Source organism: Megalopta genalis, chromosome 8 (genome assembly GCF_051020955.1).
Source record: "Megalopta genalis isolate 19385.01 chromosome 8, iyMegGena1_principal, whole genome shotgun sequence".
Lineage (NCBI taxonomy): Eukaryota > Metazoa > Arthropoda > Insecta > Hymenoptera > Halictidae > Megalopta > Megalopta genalis.
Window position 1 is genome coordinate 19,885,088 of NC_135020.1, and position 25,637 is coordinate 19,910,724.

At 38.5% G+C, this 25,637-nt stretch overlaps 1 protein-coding gene and 1 long non-coding RNA gene across 33 annotated transcripts in view; one reads left to right on the top strand and one right to left on the bottom strand.

The window, feature by feature from the left end:
* Positions 1–23,982, top strand: part of LOC143259901 (uncharacterized) — a 42,783-nt gene extending 18,801 nt beyond the window's left edge. The window contains exons 2-3 of the long non-coding RNA XR_013033944.1: positions 23,157–23,493; positions 23,567–23,982. This is a non-coding gene — a long non-coding RNA (uncharacterized LOC143259901). The remainder of the gene's footprint in view (positions 1–23,156; positions 23,494–23,566) is intronic.
* The window catches only part of para (sodium voltage-gated channel paralytic), a 101,571-nt gene that overhangs the window by 2,547 nt on the left and 73,387 nt on the right, over positions 1–25,637 (bottom strand). For 13 of the 32 annotated variants that reach the window (XM_076524011.1, XM_076524020.1, XM_076524017.1 and 10 more), the window contains 15 exons: positions 23,208–23,482; positions 22,464–22,637; positions 21,579–21,929; positions 19,371–19,605; positions 17,817–17,915; positions 15,282–15,411; positions 14,348–14,472; positions 14,000–14,256; positions 12,776–12,949; positions 9,099–9,221; positions 4,000–4,122; positions 2,835–3,029; positions 1,990–2,235; positions 1,631–1,901; positions 18–322 (listed from right to left, as the gene is read on the bottom strand). In XM_076524011.1, the coding sequence (XP_076380126.1) occupies positions 18–322; positions 1,631–1,901; positions 1,990–2,235; positions 2,835–3,029; positions 4,000–4,122; positions 9,099–9,221; positions 12,776–12,949; positions 14,000–14,256; positions 14,348–14,472; positions 15,282–15,411; positions 17,817–17,915; positions 19,371–19,605; positions 21,579–21,929; positions 22,464–22,637; positions 23,208–23,482 (3,083 nt within the window). Of the gene's footprint in view, positions 1–17; positions 323–1,630; positions 1,902–1,989; positions 2,236–2,834; positions 3,030–3,999; positions 4,123–9,098; positions 9,222–12,017; positions 12,141–12,775; positions 12,950–13,999; positions 14,257–14,347; positions 14,473–15,281; positions 15,412–17,816; positions 17,916–19,370; positions 19,606–21,578; positions 21,930–22,463; positions 22,638–23,207; positions 23,483–25,637 lie in introns of all 32 variants that reach the window. The other 19 variants (XM_076524032.1, XM_076524031.1, XM_076524018.1 and 16 more) reach the window with 7 other exon arrangements.

Consider the following 25,637-nt stretch of genomic DNA (forward strand, 5'->3'; position numbering starts at 1 on the left):
GATAGTTGGTGTCTTACCTGGAATAGCAATATCATCGACTGTCCAAACGTTTTAAAATTGTACACATCGTCCAGCCCACTCTTATCCTTGACGTGCATGAAGAAAGACATTCCGAAGATCGCGAAGATAAACATCACCAAAAATAGTAATAGGCAAATGTTGAAGAGGGCTGGTAACGACATCGCTAGGGCGAAGAGAAGTGTTCGAATACCCTTAGCACCTTTCACGAGTCGAAGCACACGACCGACTTTCGCCACTCTTACTACACGAAGCAACGTTGGCGACACAAAGTATTTCTCGATGATGTCGCTGAGTACCAGACCTGAAGAAAACACGGGTGGCGTTAGCACGATGATATCGTGACGTGCGTCACGTTTGTCGCTAATTCTCTAATGGAAGTCAGAAAGGAGGTGAAACTGTGTGCTGTTTTTGTTTTTAGGTGGTAAGGTGCTCAACTATGTTAATGGATGTTCATCCAAAGTAGTCATGCAGTTCGGTCGGAATAGGATGGTTCTTGCAAGTGTCAGAGGACAATCTACGATTCCAGCTAGCCTAGAATCGGATTCGTACATCGAAGGAGAAATAGATTGAAACGATACGGTGCATTCTCAATTTCCTAGAAGTGTAAGCAAGACTGCGCTAATGTCTGTTCTAATTCGATCAATCACTCTACGAACGATCATCGAAGATTCTGGTGCAGGAACTTCGCCGTTTCATCGAGGAGACAGATTGTACATGCATTGTCGGCGCTAAGATCCTTTTGTTTGCAACCTCTAATCTCTAATCGCCGTGTCTCTGTGAGATAAAAGACAACATGCATCGAAATCTGATCAAAAGCCCGATCGTTTGTTGAATGAACCGCGGTGCTCTACGAGACATGTATGTTGCGCTGTTTTGTGTCAGGCGTCATTCTCAGTGTGTCTCAGAATGTGTCGCACTACTAGATTTCTCCTTTCTATCAAGAGACTCTAATTTGTTGATTAGAAAAATGTATAGGAAAACCTTTGTAATACAGACCCGCTCTTACCCGATGTTTCGACTAATGATCGTCTTTACATCAATTAACATATGCGAATCGAGTCGGACACAACGTTACATCAAAATTTGACATTTTAGATGGCTATTATAAATATTTCAAATCGAACTAAGAGATGTTAATGACGAGTGATCGAACGAAACGTTCACTTTTTAATTATTTTGTTGTCAACGTAACGTTGTATCGAACGATTCGGCAACGAATTTGTATGTAAATTATTCTGGACAGGGAACCATGGGGAGGTCAGAGGATATAAGGGTACAATACGACATCAATGTAAGGCTACGTAACGTAATGACGCTGATCAGTCGTTTCGGCACACGTGAAATATCGAACCTGTCCGCTTTTTATTTTTGTTATCGAAGAGTACAAACTGTATTGCGTGCATGATGAAGATCAGACTAAAATGCGAAATGACATGCTCGTTAAATCTATTCCAAGCTTCTAATTGCAGTAATGGACAGAGATGTGAGAGAAGTAGTAGAACAAGAAAGATTCGTGTAATGTTGAAAAAGCTAACAGGATTCTTTTCTCGTCAACGTTAATCAATTTCACTTGGGCCATACGACTGAACTAGTCATTACATTACATTACCTAATATTGACAATATAACAACAACAAAATCAAAGAGGTTCCACGGCTCCTTGAAATAGTGGTAACGCAGTGCGAAGATCTTCATGAGACACTCGCTGGTGAATATCACAATGAATATCATGTTCAGATAGTCTAGAACATCGCTGAAAGTCTGGGTCTGTTGATAATGGTCCAACGTCATCGTCAACATGTTCAATCCGATAAACAACATGATTATCATATCGAATTTTTTGTCCGTCACTATTTCAAACACTATCGCTTGCGGTCTCCACTGGAACAAAGAAGAATATCACGATTAATTAAGTATTATTTGTAAAAAGGCACATTCGAATTGATATTAATTTGTGTTTCGCGCTTACTCTCGGGCGTGGAATAGCTTTCAGTGGCTTTTTGCTGCCCATTTTCTTCATGGCGTTGTAATATTTCTTCTGGTCTTCCGTCATGAACATCTCAAGAGACCCTCCGGCTTTTTTCTTCTGCTCGTTAAAGTTGTCGATGATAACTCCAATGAATAGATTAAGGGTAAAAAACGATCCGAATATAATGAAGAATACAAAATAGAAATACATGTAGATGTTCGTTTCACGGATTGGTTGTTTGTTGAGCTGCGAATTAATGAGAACAGACCGGTGAGGATGGAGTTGCAGCGAGGAATGACCCTCGCATGACGCAAACATTTCCCAAATATTCCCGCCGCTATTAACAGGGTGGCTCTAGGCTTAACGTTACGTTGGCATAACATATCTAAATTATTTAACTTATGATTGTTGAGATTGTAAACATACATTTATGGAGATATGATTTAATAAATTGTTTTCTTTGGCCATATATTGCAATCACTAAAACTCTGCACAAATATATTTCTGTTATTTTAAGATGAGCGCCCCATAAAGCTAGTGTTAAGTAGCATAACCGATGTATAAATAACTTAAATGATATCAATTTAATTGCATCATTCCGACAATCACATTGCTCAACAAATATTCGAGTTATTTTTAATATTCTCGATTTTCTTATTCGCGAGTTTTGGTTTTAATATATCTTGTTCTCCCCGAATTTTCTACTTTTCAAATTGATACTTCCGGGACGACGTAAATTCGTCGGGCGTTTATGTAGCATTTTGTACGGGCCAACAGTAACCTAATTATAATTTTCACAGTGTGTCATGCGAGGGTTGACCAAATTTCGTGTCGATGGTCTTTACCTCCCTAGAATCGATAGCGTCGTTCATGATTTGAATCCATCCCTTAAACGTGGCCACTTGAAACAAGCACAGGTACGCTTTTCCCACATGATCGAAGTTCATCGGAGAATTTTCCCAAGTGTAGTTCTCGGCTATACAGGCATTTCGATCGGGAATGATCTCGAAGCTCAACGTTGTTTTATTTACGTCTACACACTGCAAAAATAATAATGACATTTTGTCAGATTCTTTTGATCTTTGCAGCCTTGTCGATGTTGAAGATGATTAAGGCAGTTGCTGCAATAAGGAAGTAGTACCACTTTTGAGCGATTCAAGTAAACCAGCAGATAGGGACTAAATTGATCATGAAATCTACAGTGGCTCACAAAAGTGTTCGTACATTCTTTAAGATGCAATAACTTTTTTAAAACTAAATAACTTGAATTTTTTTAGATATTAGAGGGACTAGTCCACCAGACGATGATTAAAATGTTTTTTTTTTTAATTTGTGCTATTACTTGGAATGACAAAAAAGAATAAAAGATTTTTAACTTTCTTATCTGAGCCTATAACAAAAATTAAAAAAAATCCTCTCGTAGATTTGGGTAACTTATATGCGTGCTGAAAATTTTATCGAAATTGGTTAACCCAGTGTCGAGCTACAGGCATTGAAGGATTTAGAAAACTGCAGACTTCTTCAAGTTTTTGGTCAAAATCATGATAAAACTGCGATTTCTGCCATCTTTAATTTGTTGTAACTCAACAACATCGACCGATTTTGATAAAATTTTCAGTTTTATAAGTCACCGAGATCTACGAGCGGCATTTTTTCAATTTCCGTTATAGGCTCAGATAAAAAAGTTAAAGAATGAAAGTTTTTTTATTTTTTTTTTGTCATTCCAAGTAATAGCAAAATTTAAAAAAGATAAAGAAATTAAAGAACGAATTTTTTATTTTTGTTGTCGTTCCAAGTACATAATAGCAACATTTAAAAAAAGTATTTTAGTCATCAATTAAATTTAAATACTCAAGTTGCCATCTTTTTGTACCAAAGTAGATCGCAAAGTAAACAATTCGTTTTTTTATACCGATATCGGATATATAATTATAAAACAGTGTAAAAAGTGGAACTCGCTTCCTTATCGCTGCACAATAGAATAAAACGTTTAGGAAGCCATTAACGAACCTTGTAATATTTGCCGGCGAAAAGTTGTACACCCATAATGGCGAAGATCAGCCAGAAGATAAGACACACCAGTAACACGTTGAAAATGGATGGAATGGCTTGAACCAAGGCGTTGACGACTACCTGTGAAACGAGACGTGTCGTTAGAGTCTGCAGGCGTTCCCCAGCCGTGGAAATTCTGTCTCATTTATTTTTCTATGCGTTTAGGTATGCGTTTATATGCGGCTATATGCGTCTCTATGTGACTACGCTATGTGTACGCATCATCGTATGTGCAATGTAAATTTCAAATCCTTCTGTTTCCCGAGAAAATGAAAAAAAAGAAAGAGATAAAAAACAATAACGTCGAACGAACAAACTGGAAATATCGGCGTCCAATGGGACATAAAAACGACGTTGTTAATTATCGTTCCGGTTGTAGGACATATTTCCGGTTTTCCACTGCGACGTAAATTACAAAAGGTCGAATCAGAAAATAGAATAATAAGAACGTTTGAACTTCTTTGATCTTCCTCTGACTGGATAAAAAGTATTGCGATAGAAGAAAGCGAACCGAGAGAGGCAAATTTCGTATACTTACATCTGCGAATTTTGTTCAGTTTCTGACAATCGTAGTTCGAACAAGAATATACAAGTACAGTAATTTCTCCCTAATTCGCGCTCAGGTTACGCACAAAAATGGGCAATTTGGAAAAAGGAGATGCGTTTATTCGAGCCTTGCGTCTCGTTTTCCTAATTGTTGTAACTATAGTTAATATTATTATTAATCTTATATTAAATGTATTTATATATCAATTCAATACTACTATTAATTTTATATATAGTTATAATTAATATATAACTATAACGTATTTCCTCTTCCCAAATTGTCCATTTCTGTGTACGATGCCCGAGCGTTAATTAGGAAGAAATTATTGTACGTCGAAACGATATTGCGAACTGCGTCGGACAACTCGAGAGTTCTTCTTCACGAATGTTCGATATGAAGGAAATCAAAGAGAACGAAAATGAAGAGTAAACGAGATAATGTACATGTTCGCCTAGATCGTTGATCGATGTGACGTGGGTGTTACAGAGATATATTGCATCGCGGGGCACGACGCATGCAAAATGTTTGTACAGAAAACGAAACTAACGGAAAAGAAACAGAAAGAAAAAAAGATAGTAGGAGACGTAGCAGCACACCAAGCGAACATCGAAACAAAATGCAAAGGTGGGCCGCGGCCATGACAGCTCCAATAGAATAACGTACTCATGCAAGGAAACGAAAAACCAAAAGAAAAACCCATTCAAAACACATCGACAGTTGCTGAAAGTCAGTAGCATCGAACTATAATATAGACAGGATGAGATAGTGTCAGGGTGTGGGCATGACAATAACGCTACGCCCAGTATCTCAGCGACCTTGTAATTACGGTAATGTCGAGTCAATTTATTAAGTCTGTAAATGAGACACAAACTGTTAATAAACCCATCGCGGGGCTGTAACAAATGACGAGTTACTAAAATGTATGTAGGTACGTGTATTGATATGTATCTAGGCTGTATCTGGAGTAAAAGGCACGTTATATCCAAAGATTGAGGTAGTATCTAAGTACTACTTATCCATAAGTTTGGGGTCACGCGTTCGTCTACAATTTTCTAGGATGTTACAGTTTTCAGCAGGAAATTCTTCTCAACTGGAATTCGATAAAAATCAAAATAATTCACGTTTAACCCGATAACTTTTTTTACCGAATACAAACCAATCCAAACAATCTACCTGTATTCGTTAACGATTTAACCGGAAATGATTCGTCATCGTTAGACTTATACTATAATATATATTTGCATATTTATGCAAAACAAGAATTGTCTCTGTTAATTACAGAACGTAGAAGACATATACACATAAATTCCTTTTTCTGGTTGATAATTTCGACAAATTGAATGCGATACATGCAGATTCTTAATTTCCTTTAATTTTCCTACTGATTTAATCTCTTCTTACCCATTTTTATGGTAAATGCAGAAAATCCGCAGTCAGGCCATCACGTTTCCAAATTCCGTCATTTCCTTCTTAACTCAACGAACGGTTCTCCCATTTTATTCTAGCATAATACAGTAAATTCTCTCCAGTTGTCGCTGAGCTTACACACACAGAAATGGACAATCTGGGAAGAGGAGATACGATTTATTCACGATTTATTTACAGTCATCGATTGTCAACAACTATAAAAACGAAACTCGAAGACCCGAATAATCGTATCTCCTCTTTCCAAATTGTCCATTTTAGTGTATAATCTGAGCGTCCCCATTGGGAAGAATTTACTGTATTTATATTGCTGTAAACCAGGGCTCGGAACGACAGTGCACGCAACATTTGCGCCGCGCGGGCCACGCCGCCTGATTCCCGTCGCGCGTCTCGTTCCCCGTGGTCGCCGTTCTCGGCACGCAGCATCTCAGACGCGTGTGCCTGTTTCTTTCTATGTGTGTGTGTGTGTGTTGGAGTCTCATCGGGGAGCGAGACGCGCGACGTGACTCAGGTAGCGTAGCCCTCGCGATCCTCATGTTGCGTGCTGGTTAATTCCGAGCCCTGCTGTAAACTATACTGAAAATTTTGAATTTACTGGATTAAAAAGTTAAGACATTAAAAAGACATATCTAAGTATTAAAATAGACCGCGGATTTAATACACAAAAATGAGCGTCGACAATTTAAAACCACAGAAAGACTAGAAGTACTCTCAAGAATAGCTCTATATATTATTTTCAAATGAGATTATTAAAGGAGGAACAAATTTTTTCTGTTTCACTTTTGCTTTTTCCAGTCTATACATATCAATAAAGATCCGCAATTATTAAATACAGTGAATTTCTCAGCTTATAAACAGAAATGGACAATTTGGGAAGAGAAGACACGATTATTCGAGCTTCGCGGCTGGTTTTCATAGTCGCCGAGTATCAACAACTATAAGAACAAGCTGCGAGACTCGAATAATCCTATCTCCTGTACATTTCTGTTTACAAGCTGAGGGACAATCGAAGAGAATTTACTGTACTTCTACCTTCTTTCGTCTTAAGTCTCTTGTTATGAAGAGTGACAAAGTGATAAATCAGTTTTTGAAACGCGCGTTGACAGAATGAAAATTGAACTAGAAAAATAAGGTTACAGCAAAAGAATTCATCCTTTCGTCTGATCGAGTGCACTGTGTGGAAATCGAGAAGTTCGATTTTGTATTTCGTGAATGTATTACGGATCGTAGGACGCTATGACTTGAATGGCAGGCGGTGACCTCGAACTTACGGACAACAGTGTACGTGTATCCTCTAAAGTGCATATTTCGCAAAAATTGTTCGCGAAGAACAAGTCTACGTGCCGATCAAACATTCGCAGTTTTAAGCTCAAGTGCATTCGCGATTTTCCTACGCATGTTTACGTGCAAAAGGAGATTCTGCCGAGTCTCTGACACCGCGAGGCCGACGAATAGCATTGTCCGAATTCTAATCGCTGGCTGCGTTTAATTTTTTCATTCACAAAATGTCCTTTGTTTCTGGTAGAACAAAATCACTGTTTCTCCGTGATATACGATACAGAACACATGTTTCACGATCGAGAAAAAAAGAGTGGTGATCAGAGTTTCACTGTCACTGGTTCCTATCGGCCTCTTTGTCGAGTCTCGCGACGGAAAATAGAAAAAAACGGTTCCGCCGTATTGGCCGACGGCACCGAAACAGTCTAAATTGAAAACATGTGAACGAACCGAACGATTATCGACAAAGTTGGACGTCCATGTAATTAATTATACCGTTCAGCGATTGCTTAACCGACATTGAAATTTTTGTTCATTCTCCGCTGCACAAATTTTCACGCGATTCTTCAAATTCGTGACACTGTTATGGTATTATCTGTACTCATACGGACACGTGCACGCACCTTCAACGCATTGATTACCATATTACCTGTATCTTAACCGACTTAATAACTTTATGAAGTTATTTTGTCGAACAATTAATTTATCGAGGTTCAATAAACTCAATGTGCCTAGAGCACCTCGTTTCTTAGCAGAAGATCGAATATTTATTTTTCTTAAAACGGAGGGAGTGCACAGTATTTCGAATAGTGTATGCTAATTGGACACGCTTGAACTTTGAACGGACCTGGGTATAAATATTTGTAAAAGTATTGGTAATAGTTAATGAAAAACTCTTGTTTGTATGAAATAATATTTCAAGGTTTGTTCGACGACATAGAGATAATTGCATGCATTGAAAATAGTTATTTATGTTGTGATAAAGAAAATTATTTATCGGAATATTATTTTCTCTTAAGATATACTGAAGATATAATTATATTTGAAATAATATTTCATGTGCCCAAAATTTCTATTAATTATTTGAAATTTTATCTCTTACGATTAATATTAATGAGAGTAAATAAACCTAAGCTTTTTCTTATATTTCTCTTAATCAATGAATGCAATTGAAACCTGTTTTGTTTTATGGAAATAATATCCAAATGTTTCATTAAAGAAAATATTTATTTCAATTAAATATTTCACATTGTAAAATATATTTTTTAAATGCTTATTATGTGTTTGTAAAATCCATTAAATAGCTCAACTGGTATTTCTTTTAATACAGAAATAAATTACTATTTAAAATTAAGCACATGTAACACAGTTGAAATAAAACAGTATTTGCAAATATTTCTATTTCTTACTTGAAATATTTTTACCCAGGTTTGATTCAGATCAATTTTTTGGGTAATGAGAGTCCCGAATTGATTTCAATAATATCAAACAAAATATTAAAAAAAAAGAAAAGTAAAGTCTTTCGAGAATCATTTTGTCCAGCTAGCAGCCACTTTTCGGTATACCGCGCATTGCCTCCATTTAATCTGGCAGTCCAGGTGTTAACAATGGCGTCAAAGTGTAGCTCGCGTGTAATCGAGAGAAAGAAACACGACCGCGATTATCAAGAATTTGGAATGGATCGCGTCTAATGCCCAACTCTGGCTGTCGATTCGTCCAAACAGACTCCTATTCTAAAAGTAATAACTGATCCGGATGGGATACATGGAGTAATCGGCAAGGTCCGCTGAGACTGTGGGCTACATACCCGCATTCCCTGCATTCTAGACATCGCCCTGAGTGGCCTTAGGGCCCTTAGGGTCCTCATTGTTTTGAAGGCTTGGATCCCGCCAGCGCCACAGAGCGACGCTACGAAGTTAATGAGTGACACCTGCGAGCGAGAAACGAGAGCGAATCACAGCAACAGGTAGACAGGCTACATATAAGACAAAAAAAAAATAAAGAAAAATAAAAACGATTTTTCATCGTTTCCAAACTCTGGAGTTGCGAGAGAACTGGGGGCCAGAATAGGTGACAGAGGGAAAGAAAGCGAGAGAGAGAGAGAAGAAAGAGAAAAGAAAAATACAGTAGGAAGAGAAAGAGAGAGAGAGAGAGAGAGAGAGAGAGAGAGAGAGAGAGAAGAGGAGCTAAGGAGGGTAGAAAGAGAGTAAGAGAGAGAAAGAAAGAGTAAAGAAAAAGAACGTAGATATGTCACTTCGTTTTGATCTCGTGTTCGATGGATTCGAGGATTCTCATATCGAAGCGGCATTTATCACACACAGGCGGCCGTCCTATCTGTGGAGAGCTTAGATTTCCATTTATATAGTGTATATACACGTTCGTAGATACGGTACAACAAATATCCAGAGCAGGGGGTTGAAGACACAGATAGAAACCAGATAATGGCACACGTAGCGGTTAACAATGAACAGAGATGTACAGTCGAAGAGAAATGTATTCGTGCACAACCTTGTAGACATCACAATGTTTAGTAGTAGAAACAATTTATTAATAGTTGAAACAATTAATTAGTAGTATCAGCAAGTGGCCCAATCAATGCTTTCGAATCTTACAATTTTAGAAAGTTAAAATTAGCAGTGCACAGATATCTTTCTCTCCGACTGTTTCTGACTGGACGCTTGTTTGCGTAGAATTATGCTCATCCAAAAGCCGAATATGCTCGATGATGTACTAATCGAGCAATTTTTAGTAAGTTCTTCCTGTTAGATCCGCTTAATCAGTAATCTTAATGGAAATGCTGTCGATAATCGTGAGTCAAAAGGGGCTAAGTTCGTTCGTGAAAATGTATGTTCTTCCTTAGCTTAGGGATATAGCGAAGCGAATCAGTCTAACGGAGCATGTACCCCTTTGAAAACAGATCGAACGATATCGAATCGATGATTTACGAATGGGCACACAATTTGGTTAGACACAGAGGATCGCCCTAATCCCGCCTCTTTTCTAATTATACGCAAACAGGCGTGTTCAGTCGTCAAGGCAGAGAGCTGTACGGCTTGACAAGAATCATTATCAATTACGAGCATGATAGTCGGCTTCGTCCTGAAACAGATGAAAATGTTCGTCATACTTGCGGTCGCGACGCACGATTTCTCAAATCGTTCAATTAATATCGAACGAAATAACGATTTCTTTCGAAATCGAAAAGATACGAACAATTTCAATGTAAATTTCGTTACTTGGAAAATAAGCCACACCGTCTCGAAACTCGTCATTTTTCATCGACGAATACGTCGCAAGATGTCGAGGAATAATTTTCTATAGGTTTCATTACCAATCATATTGGTAATAATTGATACGAAATGAAAATTTCGAGAAATGTGACCGTGCATCGCGATGCGATCAACCAAGATCCTGGTAAACATTTTACAATGTATCGCGTAGACGTACGTAGTACACACAAGGAAGATCAGTAACATTACACACAAAGCATTTTTATTTATATATATATATATATGTATACATATATATACATATATACATACATATATATATATAGTCAATATATGTATATATACATACATATATAATATATATATAGTTTGTATATGTATATAAATACAGTATACGTTGCACAACGATCACTGTGCCAAAAAAGATTGTTAGGAGAGGCGTACATAGACAATAGCTAGTACGACAAAAATTCCAAGATATCAGTGCAGACATCGAGTAGAAACGCCAGTGTACCTCTGCACACTGGAAAGCATAGAACAGGCTACAATCACTGTAGCGATCTTTTTTCACATTTCGTCATTTATCCTCGGTTTTGTTTACGTCCCTTTTTCATATACATTGCACTTAGTTCCTTTTTACGGATCGACTGTTAACAGAACCCAACGGCAAATGTGACGGATCGCCGACCAATCAACATACTTTTCACGATCGTGTCAACAAATCGTTGCTCATGGAACGTTGCTTTTCTGTCCGATCGGTATCGGAAGTTCTGCAGCTTCGAATATCTGCCTCAAAATCAAAACGGAGGTTGCAAAGATCCTATTTTGACAATCGCTGCTAGACATTTGGGTCTGATAGAAACTTCCTACTTTTTTTTTCGCATATGTTTAGCCACATCTTTTGTTGTTACAGTTTAATGCGGATTGCGATTCCTTCGTAAGTTTTCTCTTCTCGTTTATTCTACATGTAAGATTGGAGAGCACATTAACGTAAGAAGCTCGTAATTAATACTGAATTTACGGAGCATAAAAAACAGCTGTTTTATATTAGTTTATGAAAGTAACATAATAAGACATTTATTCTGATTTTTAACAAGTGTTATTGTAACATTTGCCGTAAGCAACGTATAAATTGAATAAATAACTCATAAATGTATCTTCACGATATGAATAATTGTAAATTAAAAAATTAATGTCCCGCCATTTTGACGGGTTCCGTAAATATAGTGTTGAATAGTAATTAAGTAATAGTAATTAAGAAGTAAGCTAACGAATCTTTAGGAAACGAACGAATCTTTTCGCAATTAGTGCAAGAAGCATCTGTTTGGGGTACTAGTAAAGAGGAATAACATTTCATGAGCACCATGACCGAAGTTTCAACAAAATTTGTCGACTTAGGTTTTGGTCTATCGGATGAACGGTCGTCACATCGCCGGATCAGGCTGATGGTATATTCTTTGTTCGATTTTTAGTTCTCCTCGACCAATGTGACTTACTTTCATGCCCTCCCATCGTGATACTGCTCGTAAAGGCCTCAAGGCCCTCAGTGTTCTCATGGAACGGAAGGCCGAGATGTCGGCAGCGCCGGCCCAGATTGCGCCCAAGTTGATCAGTGACAGCTATTATCATTAAATATTTATCAGATGGAAGATGATTTCCATGATAATTAGAATTAACGGGTAGACGAGTCTATTAGAGAACTCCGCTGAAAGTTTCCATGCTGCGCTCCCGCTTTTCAGGCAGATTTTCGGGTTATTAGAAGGAGGAGGAGCACAAGATGGCGGACGTCTTGCGTTAAAGAGTTCAGATAGGACAAGTCGGTTCTTTCTAAGAAAGTTGTGCGACAAGTTTACAATACTCCTCTCTTTCTCTCTCTCTCTTCCCCTCCCCCTCTCTCTCTTTAGCATTCAACGCGTAATTCTAAATCAATCTTATCGATGAATTCTCATCGTCGAGGAACAAATAGATTTTCTCACAGATCCGGCTCTGTGGAAGACAACCGAGAGGAGTGGATTGTAAGCTTGCTCTGAGGAGAGAAAACGAAGTGCGGCTGTGTAAACCAAATTATTTAATCACATTAGAAATATTCATTAATAGCCTACTGCTCGTCATGTGTGTAATCGCTTGCCTTTGTCTACTGAATTCCAAGTAATTGATTATTAGCTGAATATAGTTTGTACAAGGTATTACCCACATTCTGGTTAGATAACTAATACAGGAGGTGCTACAGAACATTCCGGTGTACAGTACTCACCATGACAATGACGAAATCAAGCCAGCACCAAGCGTTCGTGAAGTACTTTTTGAAGCCGAGAGCCAACCATTTAATTAACATTTCGAGGAAGAAAATCACAGTGAAGATTCGGTCCATGTAATACAAGATATCTTGCAGAATGGGTCGTGATGAAAGATGCACATCTTCCAAGGCCTGCGGAGAATACACCATGGTCCATGTACTCGAGCACAAAATTAAATGTCGTCGAAGGCTTCGAGCCGGACAACGTACTCGACCGCCACATTTCTTTTGCCAAACATCGAAGTCGCTCAACACTGGACCTACCGAACAAGTCGAAACGACCGGTTTCCAATTTTTTCTTTCAGAATACAGTGATTTCTCCCCTATTTGCGCTTAGATTGCGCGCAAAAATGAACAATTTGGGAAGAGGAGATACGATTATTCGGCTCGTTTTTATAGGTATCGATTGTCGACAGCTATAGAAACGAGACGAGAATTTGTAAGTTCATCTAATAATTTGATAACAGTTTTGAAATGAAACGTACGTACAGAATGATCGTAGTTTTTTCGTGCATTCCAACGATTTTAATTGATGTATTGTATTTTTCTGATTATCAAGAACAAAGTCCAGAATTTGGCGTTTAAATAGCTTTCAATTCGAGTGCAGTAATTTTTCCCTAATTTACACTCGAATTGCGCACAAAAATGGACAATTTGGGAAAGGGAGATACGATTGTTCGAGCTTTGGGGCCCGTTTTTATAGTCGTTGACAATCGGTAACTATAAAAACGAACCGCAAGGCTCGTATAATCGCATCTCCTCTTCCCAAATTGTCCATTACTGTACTTGATATTATAAAAATGTTTTTTTGTCTCATGGGAAATTTCTAGATGAACTTCTTTATCAAAGCATTCGTTATAACAGAAATCGTACGAAGTTTGAATAAATCGAATCTAGCCATTGTTATAAAATATTAAACATTAGTTACGTTTAGAGCTCGGTAGTTCCAGTGTCAATGATCACGAGAAGTTCGAGAAAACGTCTAATCAAAGTTACTTGTCGGCACGTTTTGTGGTTTCGAAATTTAAATACAGGTTTTGCACTTCAAATCAATCGTTTCGCAGATCTTCAGTTTTTTACAAATCAAAGTCACCGTCAAGTTTTGGAGCACAAAACCCGCAAAAACTCATTGCCAGGCTCGCAGCGCAAGAAGGAATCGCGAAGGAGACAATGTATACTCACGAGAGCCAAACTACTCAAAAGAATCATCAAAATGACGGCAGTCTCAAAATACTTGTTCTCGATTAGTTGGTAGGTCTTCAGTCTCAAGTTGGCCCAACCCTGCCAGAACGGTGCGTCGTCGTCGCCGGCCAAAAATGGAAACTTTTTGTAACAATTCTCCGGGCAACAATCAGCTGGAGTGTCGGACTCGATTGGGTCCTCGTCCGCGTGGATAATTACGTCGTCTAAAACGTCCTCGTCCCCATCTTTCCCAAGTTCTTGCAAAGAGCGATACAATGTTAGCTGAGATCCGGCGAGAATCGGTTTACGAGAATGAAATGCTGTTTTAAGAAGCAAAGAATTAAATACCATCGTCTTGGTCGAGATCTTCCTTGCTAGCGTCCTTCTTTTCTTCGCCGTCGAACGAATCCATGCTGCTCTTGTGACTTTCATCTTTGAACGCCATGTTCTTGTGGCTGCCGTACGACTTGATACTATTACACGCACAGAAAAGAATCGTTTTTCAAATATGTGAACTTGCACTGTGTCGATATTTGAGCCCATTTGAATGGCATTGTTTGAGATGGTATAATATTTCGTATATGTTAAATTATTTTATAATTATTTCTGTGCCTATGATCACCAGACTGCGGACTTTTACGCAAAATAAAATTGTCCTGCACAAATTACTAGAAAAATTATTTTATTAAGTTGGAAATAATACACGATAGTATTTTTAAATTTTTTAAATGTTTTTTTACTGTTAAAATATTAAGTGTTACTGTTAGATGTTTTTTTGCTGTTTGCATATCCACGATCTAGTGATCACTTTTGAAATAACATTATTTGGAATATTATAATTGTGGAATAATTCATAGAAATTAAGTGGTGATCTAATTATTATTAGCTGCGAGTCTTATACTGATATGACATTTATGTAGCATAAAAGGACCGATTTGACTACGTCAAATCCGACATTAAGAAACAATATTTCTTAAAAAAAATTGAACAATAAGATTATTTTGTTTTCTGTGAAGATTTCTTAAAATAAAATCTTTTTGTTGCATATTATTTTAAGGATTATTTCTTAAATAACTATTATTTCACACACAAATGGAGAAAATATTATTTTTATTCTCTAATAACAGCATTCAAAGTAACAAATGAATTCTCAGGTCTGATTACTACATACATGCATCGTTTCCGTCTGTTTCTACGGATTTTTGTGACGATTGCGCGTCAGAAGAATGCTACTTTACAATTGCGAGAAGAACAAAAGCATAATCGATCGGAAGGAACTGACCTGATCGTGTCATCCTCGTTCTGATTAATGTAATCGTGGTCCAGCCTGTAGTCTCGGTGGTTTATCGAGTTGCCTATAATTTTGCTGTTGTTCATGCACAGTCTGCCGCTCAACTTGTTCTCTACATCTCCTTCGAGAAAATCAAAATCGATTCCATTTAATCATCGATGCGAATATTTCAAGCTGGGGGAGCCCGGTTTAGGATGCTAGAAATCAAGTGATGTTTGCGATTTTTCCCTAAGGAATTACGTAGTTAGTCTTTTCGAAACTCCTGGAGTCATTCATCTCGTAATCAAAGAACGTGTAACAATTTTTTTTACAGAAAATGATGTGATAGAACGAGTTACGACAACCTTGTCACTGCTCTTGCTTCATATAATAGTTTTTATATATATATATATATATATATATATATATATGTAAAGACTATTATATATGCTACTTTAAGAAAGATGTAGTCATAGGACATCAGTCTTGGTTGCAATTTTAAATTATTCAAAGAAAATCACGAATCTCAGCAGGATTATGAAGCAAGAGCAGTGCATATATATATATATATACAGGGTGTTCCACAATTACTTTAACAGCCAAAAATAAGGGGTAGCTGAGGTCATTTGAAGTAACTTTTTCCTTTGCGAAAATGCGAACTGCGGCTTGATTTACGAGTTATTAACGGAAAACACTGACCAATGAGAGGTGACGGCGCGACATTCGAGAGCCTGCAGCACGAGGCTTTGACAGATGATCGGGACGGACTCGAGTCGCGTTCGAAGTATTGAACAAATCACGAAGCGAGAACATTTCGGATTTTTTTTTACTACGTAACAGTGATATTTTTAAGAAAAACTCTGTTCACCTTAACTTTAGAACGTCTGAAGAATATTTACTAATTTTTCGGACCCGACATAGTAAGTAATTTAAGCGTGACGGTCGTTTTAATTTTCTAGTGTAAGGTGTTTAATTTTCTAAGCAAGGTGTACAGTGAAGATTAACAAAATACGTAAATGATGTTTTAATTTAACCAATTCCGTGTCCGAACAGAGTTCAACGAATGATTCGCAAAGCTAATTTAATAAATAATAATCGTGTTAAAGGACGTAAGAGATATGTTTGTTAGAGAAATATGAAGAATATTATCAATAACCTTGACATAACCTTGATATGACCTTGACATAACCTTGATATGACCTTGACATAACCTTGACATAACCTTGATATAACCTTGACATAACCTTGATATGACCTTGATATGTCAAGGTTATGTGAAGCTTATGTCAAGGTTATATCAAGGTCAACATATGAAATTTCTAAGCAAGGTGTACAGTGAAGATTAACAAAATACGTGAATGATATTTTAATTTAAATAATTCCGTGTCCGAACACAGTCCAACGAATGATGAAATTAGTAAATATTCTTCAGATATTCTAAAGTAAAGGTGAACAGCATTTTTCTTAAAAATATCACTGTTACGTAGTAAAAAAAAATCCGGAAAGTTCTCGCTTCGTGATTTGTTCAATACTTCTAACGCGGCTCGAGTCCGTCCCGACCATCTGTCAAAGCCTCGTGCTGCGGGCTCTCGAACTTCGCGCTGTCTCCTCTCATTGGTCAGTGTTTTCCATTAATAACTCGTAATCAAAGCCGCAAATTGCATTTTCGCAAAGGAAAAAGTTACTTCAAATGACCTCAGCTACCCCTCACTTTCGGCTGTTAAAATAATTGTGGAACACCCTGTATATAATATATGTATATAGAGAGACTATTATGCTAATTTAAAAAAGAAACACGAAGAGCAACGAAATTATTAATTTCAATGAACTTTACGTTAGAATTCAAATGTTTAATGTCGATATCATGGTGGAATCGAAGCATTCAATGACATCTCTTATTATACAGGGTGGGTCGGAATTCGTAGTACAACCAGCAAGGGGGTGATTCTACGTGCAAGAATAAGAAAAATTTGGTATAACATTTATATCAAATACCGAATTTTCTTCTTATCTTTTTTTACGTAGAATCCTCCCCTTTTCGATTGTACTACGAATTCTGGCCCACCCCGTATACAGTAAATTCTTCCTAATTAACGCTCAGATTGTACAGAAATTTTTCCCTAATTCGCGCTCAGATTGCGCACAAAAATGGACAATTTGAGAAGAGGAGATACGATCGTTCGAGCCTCGTAGCTCATTTTTATAGTTGCCGATTGTCAACAATTATAAAAACGAGCTGCAAGGCTCGAATAATCGTACCTCCTCTTCCCAAATTGTCCACTTTTGTATACAAGCTGAAGGAAAATTAGGGAGAATTTACTGTACTCGCTTTTAACGATTTAAAAATCGTTGTTTTAAGAGCTCAAATCTGAAACGGTGGTCTCGACTAAAGCCAAAAAAAAATCGGTTTAGCGAGATTGGCAGACCGGGCTCCTCCCTTGAAACGGAAACGATTTGTTCGAGACACGATGAAATCGAAATCTGGACTGTGCTTTGATTACATGGATGGCATCGATGATATTTAGCCGGACTCTTCGACACGCTTACCGTGAATTGTGAATTCCATTCCATCTCCGATCGCAACCTCGAGTTGGTTTAGCTCCTTGGCACTCTTTTTATCTAGGTCCCCGTCGCGATCAATTCCATCTGCACAGTCATAGAAAATCTCTAACCCGTCCTTATCCAGGACCATTTTCTCAAAAATATATCCGAGTACGGTTAAGTGACCGATATTCTTGCTTGTCTGTTAAGTTTTCATCGAAAATATATCGAGAAAGAACAAAATAAAGCTGTAGAAGCTAGAGATAGACGTTCCCCGTTTCTCCGATCGGTAATTTCCAACTATGCGTGTCTCATGCAGTTTCGTTTTCTTATCTACGACTAACTTTCGTTCGCCGCGACGCGAATCTCGTTCTTTTTCTCTCGTGTACAGTAAAACAAATGAAACAAAGACGACTAGCCTGAGCGTGGTGCATAATGGGATTGCGTTTTCTTCCAATCGTCATCCGGAGAATTATCTTCGTCTTTTCCGATGCGATTGTCGGATCATTGGAATATGACTCTGACAATCGACGCTTGGAACAGCGTTGCTAAAGAAACGCGCGTTACGACGGAACCCTTGATCCATTAGATCGCGAAAAGTGGTTCCATTAATTATATCGAAAAGATTCTACGATTTTAATTTAATCGATGCATATATATCCGGTGCTACGTGATTTAAGCACGCAGCATGCATTCGTAAGTCGCGATTTCGGATTTCTCGATAGTTTTATATTTCAGCTTGAGATCGCGACGAAATATGAAAAGAAAGAAGGAAACGATGAGTTTTCCTAGAACTTGGCTCGACGCGGAACACGTTGAAAAGTTCTGGCGAACAAATGACGGTGATTTATCTCATAATTTCTGTTCGACTGCAGCCTCCTTCTCGCTTTTCAATCGTCAGCGAATTCACCGCGACGAAGCGGCCAGGCTCGCGAGATTTCCAGAAAACGTTCGAACGCAAATCCACATGTACGACGCAACAATCTACACATAATTCGAACGACCGCCGAATATTGTTCGAAACGATCATATCCTTCGACGTCGAAAATAATAGATAAAGCAACGTATAACTGCCAGGCTAATCAGCGAAGCAAAATTTAACTCTCGCCCATCTCGCGCGATCGTCGTCGATCGCGCTGACCCCGCGGGTATCTTTCTCCAGTGAACGAAGATAAAATAGCAAACCGATCATAAAGTTTGCATAAAAAAAATCGAGCATGCCAGTCAACGTATTAGCTCGCTAAAGGAACAAAAAATTCCAAAAAAATAAAGGAGCACGCGTGAAACGATCGTGGAAATCGTGAACAGAACGTAAACATCGAAGCGAACGCCTCTCGAAGTTTAGGGTGCTTTTCGAGCGCTGTATCGTCGTCGTGGTTCGGCTTGATCGCGACAGATTCTCGATCGCCGACTGGCACCGACAGAAAAATCAAACGGAACGGTAATCGAGGAAACGCAAATATAGAACAAACAGTTTTGAAAAAGTAGTGAAAAGCAGAACTGAAAACAGTGCCACGAACTACACAGCGCACACAGCAAGCGATCTGATTGGATATAAACCTTCTTTCCAACTGTTGGACGGTCCCTCACCTGGCGCCTGATCGGATATCTGATTGGTGAATTTGGCTCGCATCATTTTAGCCAGAAATAAGACGTTTCGCTTGACCCAATTAACGAAACGTGATATTCGTTTGATCGCCTCTGCGATCTTGTTCGTTTCGTTGTCCGCGGTCGGCGCCGAAAGATTCGACGAGCCGAAGTTGCTCAGCAACAAGGCCAAGAAGAGATTCAGCACCTATTTCGTCACAGACACAACGCAAACATTCCTTCGTAATTTCCGTGTCAATGCTGCCACTCGGCTGATTCGTTCAATATACTTGGTATATAATTGGCAAAGGACAGATTTGGCTGTTTAGGGATCGTTCGGGACTGTTCGGGATTTCAGTTTCTCTTTTCTCGTTTTTGGTTTCTCTTTTTTTTTTGATTTTTGTTTTTCTTTTCTCGTTGGCTATGCAATCTGTGGTGTTGGTAACTGTTGTATCATGACGTTGCGAAAATCGGACAATTTTGGTCGAATTGTATGATTTTTCAAGGTCATTCATTGCAACCTCATTCTATACAGGATGTTCATCTTAAGCACCGATGGACCACACATCAGAATTTCTTGTTCGTTCTTTAGAATGAATAACGTTTTTGATCTTGTAACAGGACTGTTCACATTTTTTTTTCACCCCTCTATAACGGAATTTCAAAGGGTGCGAAAACTACATAATTATGACCAGAGCTGTGAAAATCGAAAAATCTTCTTTTTTTGCGAAACATTGATGTTACACTAAATTCTAACGATGAAATGAAAGAACACTTCGTGAATGCAGATAATAAATGTTCGAGCAGATAGTGAAATGTGTTCGATATTATGTATTTCTTCATTAACACTGGAACTAACGCGAATTCTGAACTCAACTAATGCACATTGTTTTGTAACAATGACAAGTAAATTTCGTATTATTTGTATTACACACAATATGTGCTCGATTAAAGAAGATCAATTAAAAGAATCTCACAGAAAGATTTTTATGATATCAGGAATTGTAAAAGAAAAATTCAGATACACGATTATGATAGTTCCAGTGTTAATAATGCTTGACCTGAAGAAACTGTATGCGTTTCAATGATGATGTACTTTTAAATATTTTCACGCAATGATTCCAATAGCTCGGAAAGTTGAGTGCGTTATTCGAATGAATATCCTGCAAGAGTGTATGTTCTCGAATTGGCAAATGACTGAATTAAATCGTGCCGGTACAAGTTTAGAAATTGGTTTCAGAAGTTCGTGTAATGAATGCTGAGTGGCTCCAGAAAGTTTCAACGCTCTCGATTCTTCGTATAGTTTTGAATATCAATCGGCTGTACAAAACGGCGCCCAGAAACTCTCTGAAACCATTGTATATCTCCGTCGGTCACAGAATTCCATGCTCACCTACCAAAGTTCGAATATCTGGAACAAAGAAGCAAAGGAATTGGACATTTGTGAACCACAATTCGTATATCGATTGAAATTGAATAGATTCTGATTACGACGACAAGTTTTATTCACATTTGTAAGAAATATCCGCGATCTTCCAGATTCAGGGTATCCCAAAAATGTCTCACAATGTGGAAACGGGGGATTCCTGAGGACATTTGAAGTAACTTTTTCCTTGGCGAATATACAATCGGCGGCTTCGTTTACGAGTTATTAACGAAAAACGCTGACCAATGAGAGGCGAGCTCGGCTGGCGCGAGGCGGCCCAGCCAACGAGCGCACGAAGCCCAGTTCCGCTCATTGGCTCGGCCGTCTCGCACTCGCTGATCTCGCCTATCATTGATTACTGTTTTTCGTTAATAACCCGTAAACAAAGCCGCCGATTGCATTTTTGCTGAGGAAAAAGTTCCTTCAAATGACTTCAGGAACCCTTCATTTTCGGATTGCGAGACATTTTTTGGACACACAGTATTCGGCTTTAACCAACGTCCGCAGGATGTTGATTTTGATCTTTGTCTGAAATTTTTGAAGTTTATTGTTAGTAGGCGTGTTCGGAGACTTCTGTGACCGACGTTTTCGTGTTCCGATCGATGAATGGCGAATACTTTGACGCCTGTGTGGCCAAGTAAGTGTGTATACATATTTTCAGTTGAAGTTTGTCCTACGATTTTTGGAGGAAATCTGAATATAATTAATAAATATACCGTAGTCTATTACTTCATTCCCTGCTTGCGTATACTTACAACCAAATTACCGATGACGACCGTGGCCAGGAAGAATGGTATGCAAGAGACATCGCCCACAAGCATGCAGTCCCACATGGACTCGATCCATTCTCCGCACAACACGCGAAAAACGATCATGAAAGAGTGCATGAAATCGGTGAAATTCCACCTCGGTAGATCGCCGTCCGGAAATCGATCCACGTTGTCCGTGTAATTCTTGCCGAACAGTTGCATACCCATCACGGCGAATATGAAAATGATGATGCACAACACGAACGTCAGATTACCCAACGCGCCCACTGTTCTGCCCATGATGGAGATTAGCAGATTCAACGTAGGCCACGATTTCGCTAGTTTGAACACTCTTAGCTGCGGAAGAATTATCCTTAGTAAATGGACAAGATGGCAGAAACATTTTCTTTAAATAAATACGTCGCTGATTACGTCGCTCGACAGCGATTCGGTTAACGCTGCTATGGTCACGGTCGACGGAAACGCCGTTCAAATTTTCGAGCTTTTTTTGCGATCGCTGCATCGGCCAAACTTCTCGAGGATTTTGATATCTCCGGACTCATCCTCCAACATGTTACACGAGAAACGAGGACGGCGTCGACTTTCAAGGGCGGGATCAGGTTGAATTGGACTGGAGACCACAGCAGCGTTAAGAATCGATCATCGGAAAAGCTTTTACGGCAAAGTAGTAGTTTGTAGAAAAGTATGTAGAGTGTGACGAGTTTGAGAAGATGTCTAATAAAGTGTGGCAGCTATTCGTTGAACCAGATCCCAATGCTCTTAAAATACGGTTGCCAGAAACTCGGAACTATCATCGCACGCGTCGTACTCGTAGACATCTTTCCAAACCAATTCGATTTGTAATTGTTAATTAAGAAAGTGGTGACTTACTAATCTGAACGATCGTAACACGGAAAGACCTTGCACACCTTCTAAGCCTAACTCCAGCAGTGAGAGAGCGACGATGATAAAATCGAAAATATTCCATCCTTCTTGAAAGTATGACTTGGGACTCATTGCGATTAGCTTCAGTGTTGCTTCGATACCGAATGTCGCAGTGAAGAACTGAAATTCCATTTCAAATGTCTCAGATCAGTCTATCGAACCATTTGTTTCTGGTTAATTTATTAACGTTCGAACGACGGACTCGGGGTCCATTCGGACCCATACTGGAAAAATTGATATCCGAATGTCAAGTTTCTCACTTGTTTCGTCAAAGCCTAACGTATCTAGAATATACCGTAAAAAATACCATAAAATACGTCGAAAAAAATAGATAAATTAAAAGATAATTGATCCTAAGTATACCGAGTTATATCTCATCAAAAAGGTCCGCCGTTCGAGGGTTAAATGAACTGTGCGCTCTCTGTACTTTTATATTTTACATTTTAAAGTTATATTAAATAATTTTGTATTAAAAAATTATAATATAACATATTATAATATATATTATTACATATTATAATATAACAGCCGACGTTGCCAATAGCGTGAAAATCTATTCGAAGTGGCTAAGAATTCAAAATGAAATGAAACCGCGTCGTTACATCTGATTCGTTACAAGTTCTTGAACATTTTTTGTAGATCGCGAACACACGAATATTCGGATGAATAGTTCGAGGGTGGTTTGCTTACGTAATTTCCGGTCTTGAGCACCCGTTCCATGTCCTTGTCCATGTCGTGATGATCCAGTGCCATGAAGAGTGTGTTGACGACGATACAAAGGGTGATGAAAAGCTCTACGAATGGATCGAACACCAAAAGAGACACGTATTTTTGAAATTCAAGCCACAACCAGCAGCAGTCCCAGACGCAAAAGATATCGATGCAGCGCAGCACCGCGGCCAACAGTTTGTCCTTAAACGTGGGCCCCTCTTCATCGTCGTCTGTCGGAAAGCGATAGATCGAAGCTGTAATACGTGTTAGTAATTTTGTCTGGCACCACTCTTTTTGGGGAAAGAGGTTTTAGTTTTCATTTTCTCTTGTTTCTCAAGCTTGTTCTTTGTTTCAGACCACAGATTATATACGAACAGGCAGGTGCATGTAGCAGAAACTAAAGGAAAAGAAAGTAGAGAGTTCACGTTGCCTATGAAGCGAAAAGTAATCTCGCAATATTTTGCGATTACACACTGAGATTCACAGTTTCGTTCGAATCGAATATTCTGAACGGAAGGTGCACAATTCAATGAAACTATAAATAATTGTACAGGGTGTTCCATAATTATTTTAACAGCCGGAAATGGGCGATTCCCGAGGTCATTTGAAGTATCTTTTCCCTTGGCGAAAATGCAATCTGCGGTTTCGTTTACGAGTTATTAACGAAAAACGCTGACCAATGAGAGGCGAGTTAGACCGCAGCGAGGCGGCCGAGCCAATGAGCGGAACCGGGCTTCGACTGCTCGTTGGCTCGGCCGCTCGTTGGCTCGGCCGCTTTGCGCCAGCCGAGCTCGCCACTCATTGGTCAGCGTTTTTCGTGAATAACTCGCAAACGAAGCCGCGGATTGCATTCTTGCTAAGGAAAAAGTTACTTCAAATGACCTCAGGAATCACTCCTTCCGCGTATTAACATAATTATGGAACACCCCAGTATTGTAATACCGATGGAAAAATTTGTCGAGGCAGAAACAAATTGAATCGCTGATAATAAATAAGATAAGACAGATAATAAGATATTAACAATCGATCGCGACCGTTGGAATTTTTCACTGACAAATCTTCACTTAAAAATATTTGACATTAATCCCTCCGTTGAGAGGATTTTTATGTATAAGTAAATAATTATTTTTTAAGTTCGTTTGTACAATTCGTATGTTCGACTCTGTGAATCGCTGTGTTTATGAAATACAGGCAGGAAGAATAGCACAGTAGTGGAGAATCTCTACCAGGAAACTGACGAAACTAAGTTAGCGAACGTATAAATGCGAATGCTGTACAGGTTTTTTGTGTTCGAACACTGTGTTCAAGCTGTGCTCCTTAAAGAAACAAAAGCAAAGAAACGTGGAACGAAGTCAATTGAAAGAAACGATTAAAGTTCGATTAATCCCCAACCTGTAGAATTATTACTAGACTGCGGGTCTTTGTGCAAAATAAAAATTCTCTACGTTTATTGCATGAAACAAAAATTAGATAAAAATGTCTTTCCTCTTTTAACAATTGTAATAATGTGACAATATACTTAAATTCTTCTAATGCCTTTGCAGTTTTGTTTTTCACCTATTAATTTATATCATAAATACATAAAACCCGCAGCCTAATTATCTGTTATCTGGAAAATTTTCGTCAATCGCCACTCTTCTCTACCGGTTAAGGATTAACGTCACATCGAGAAGGTGATAGGACAGACTTCATCTATAATCTATAATATAATAAATACAACGAAAGAAAATTATAAATAACGAAACACTGAATCTACCGTCCTCTGGCCGCCGTATTGGGTGCTGCAGTAGCAGTCATTTCCGCGTCGAAGCAGCCGAAGTGCGACTATGTTTGCGTGCGTCTTTAATCCTCGCTAATTCCGAGCTAGAAAGCTCTAATCGCGGTTTCTAGAGCGTTGGGTCGAGATGTGACGTATTGTTGCTCTTAATCAAGCTTTTCTTGGTATCCTACTTTCTTATTGTGCAGCTTAGGCGAACGCGGCGGTGCCCTCGACACGGCGAAGCGAGTGCCGTTACGATAATTTATGATTTTTAAACAAACTAAAATCCGCTGCAGTTACGATGGCGATCAAGAGACAGTTTGGTATTGCTGGAGTTATCTTTAAGTTCTCGTTGGTTCAATAGATTCGATGTGTTCAGAAAGAAAATCATTCGACGCAATGATTTTCTCAAAAGTATCGGTTACTTCGTTCAAATTGATTGAATTTATTGTCGATGTAGCAGAAAAAAATAACTGTAGAACGCACCTTCTTTTCCATTCTGCGATATTGAACTAACATGGACTTTAATCAAAATCGATTGATAATCAAGACAGACAAGTATTAATGTGAACGGAATTACTGTTTTTTGCAATATCGCAATTCAAACATTCCAAATGGACTGTCTTCAGCGTCGATATGGTAATAGAAAA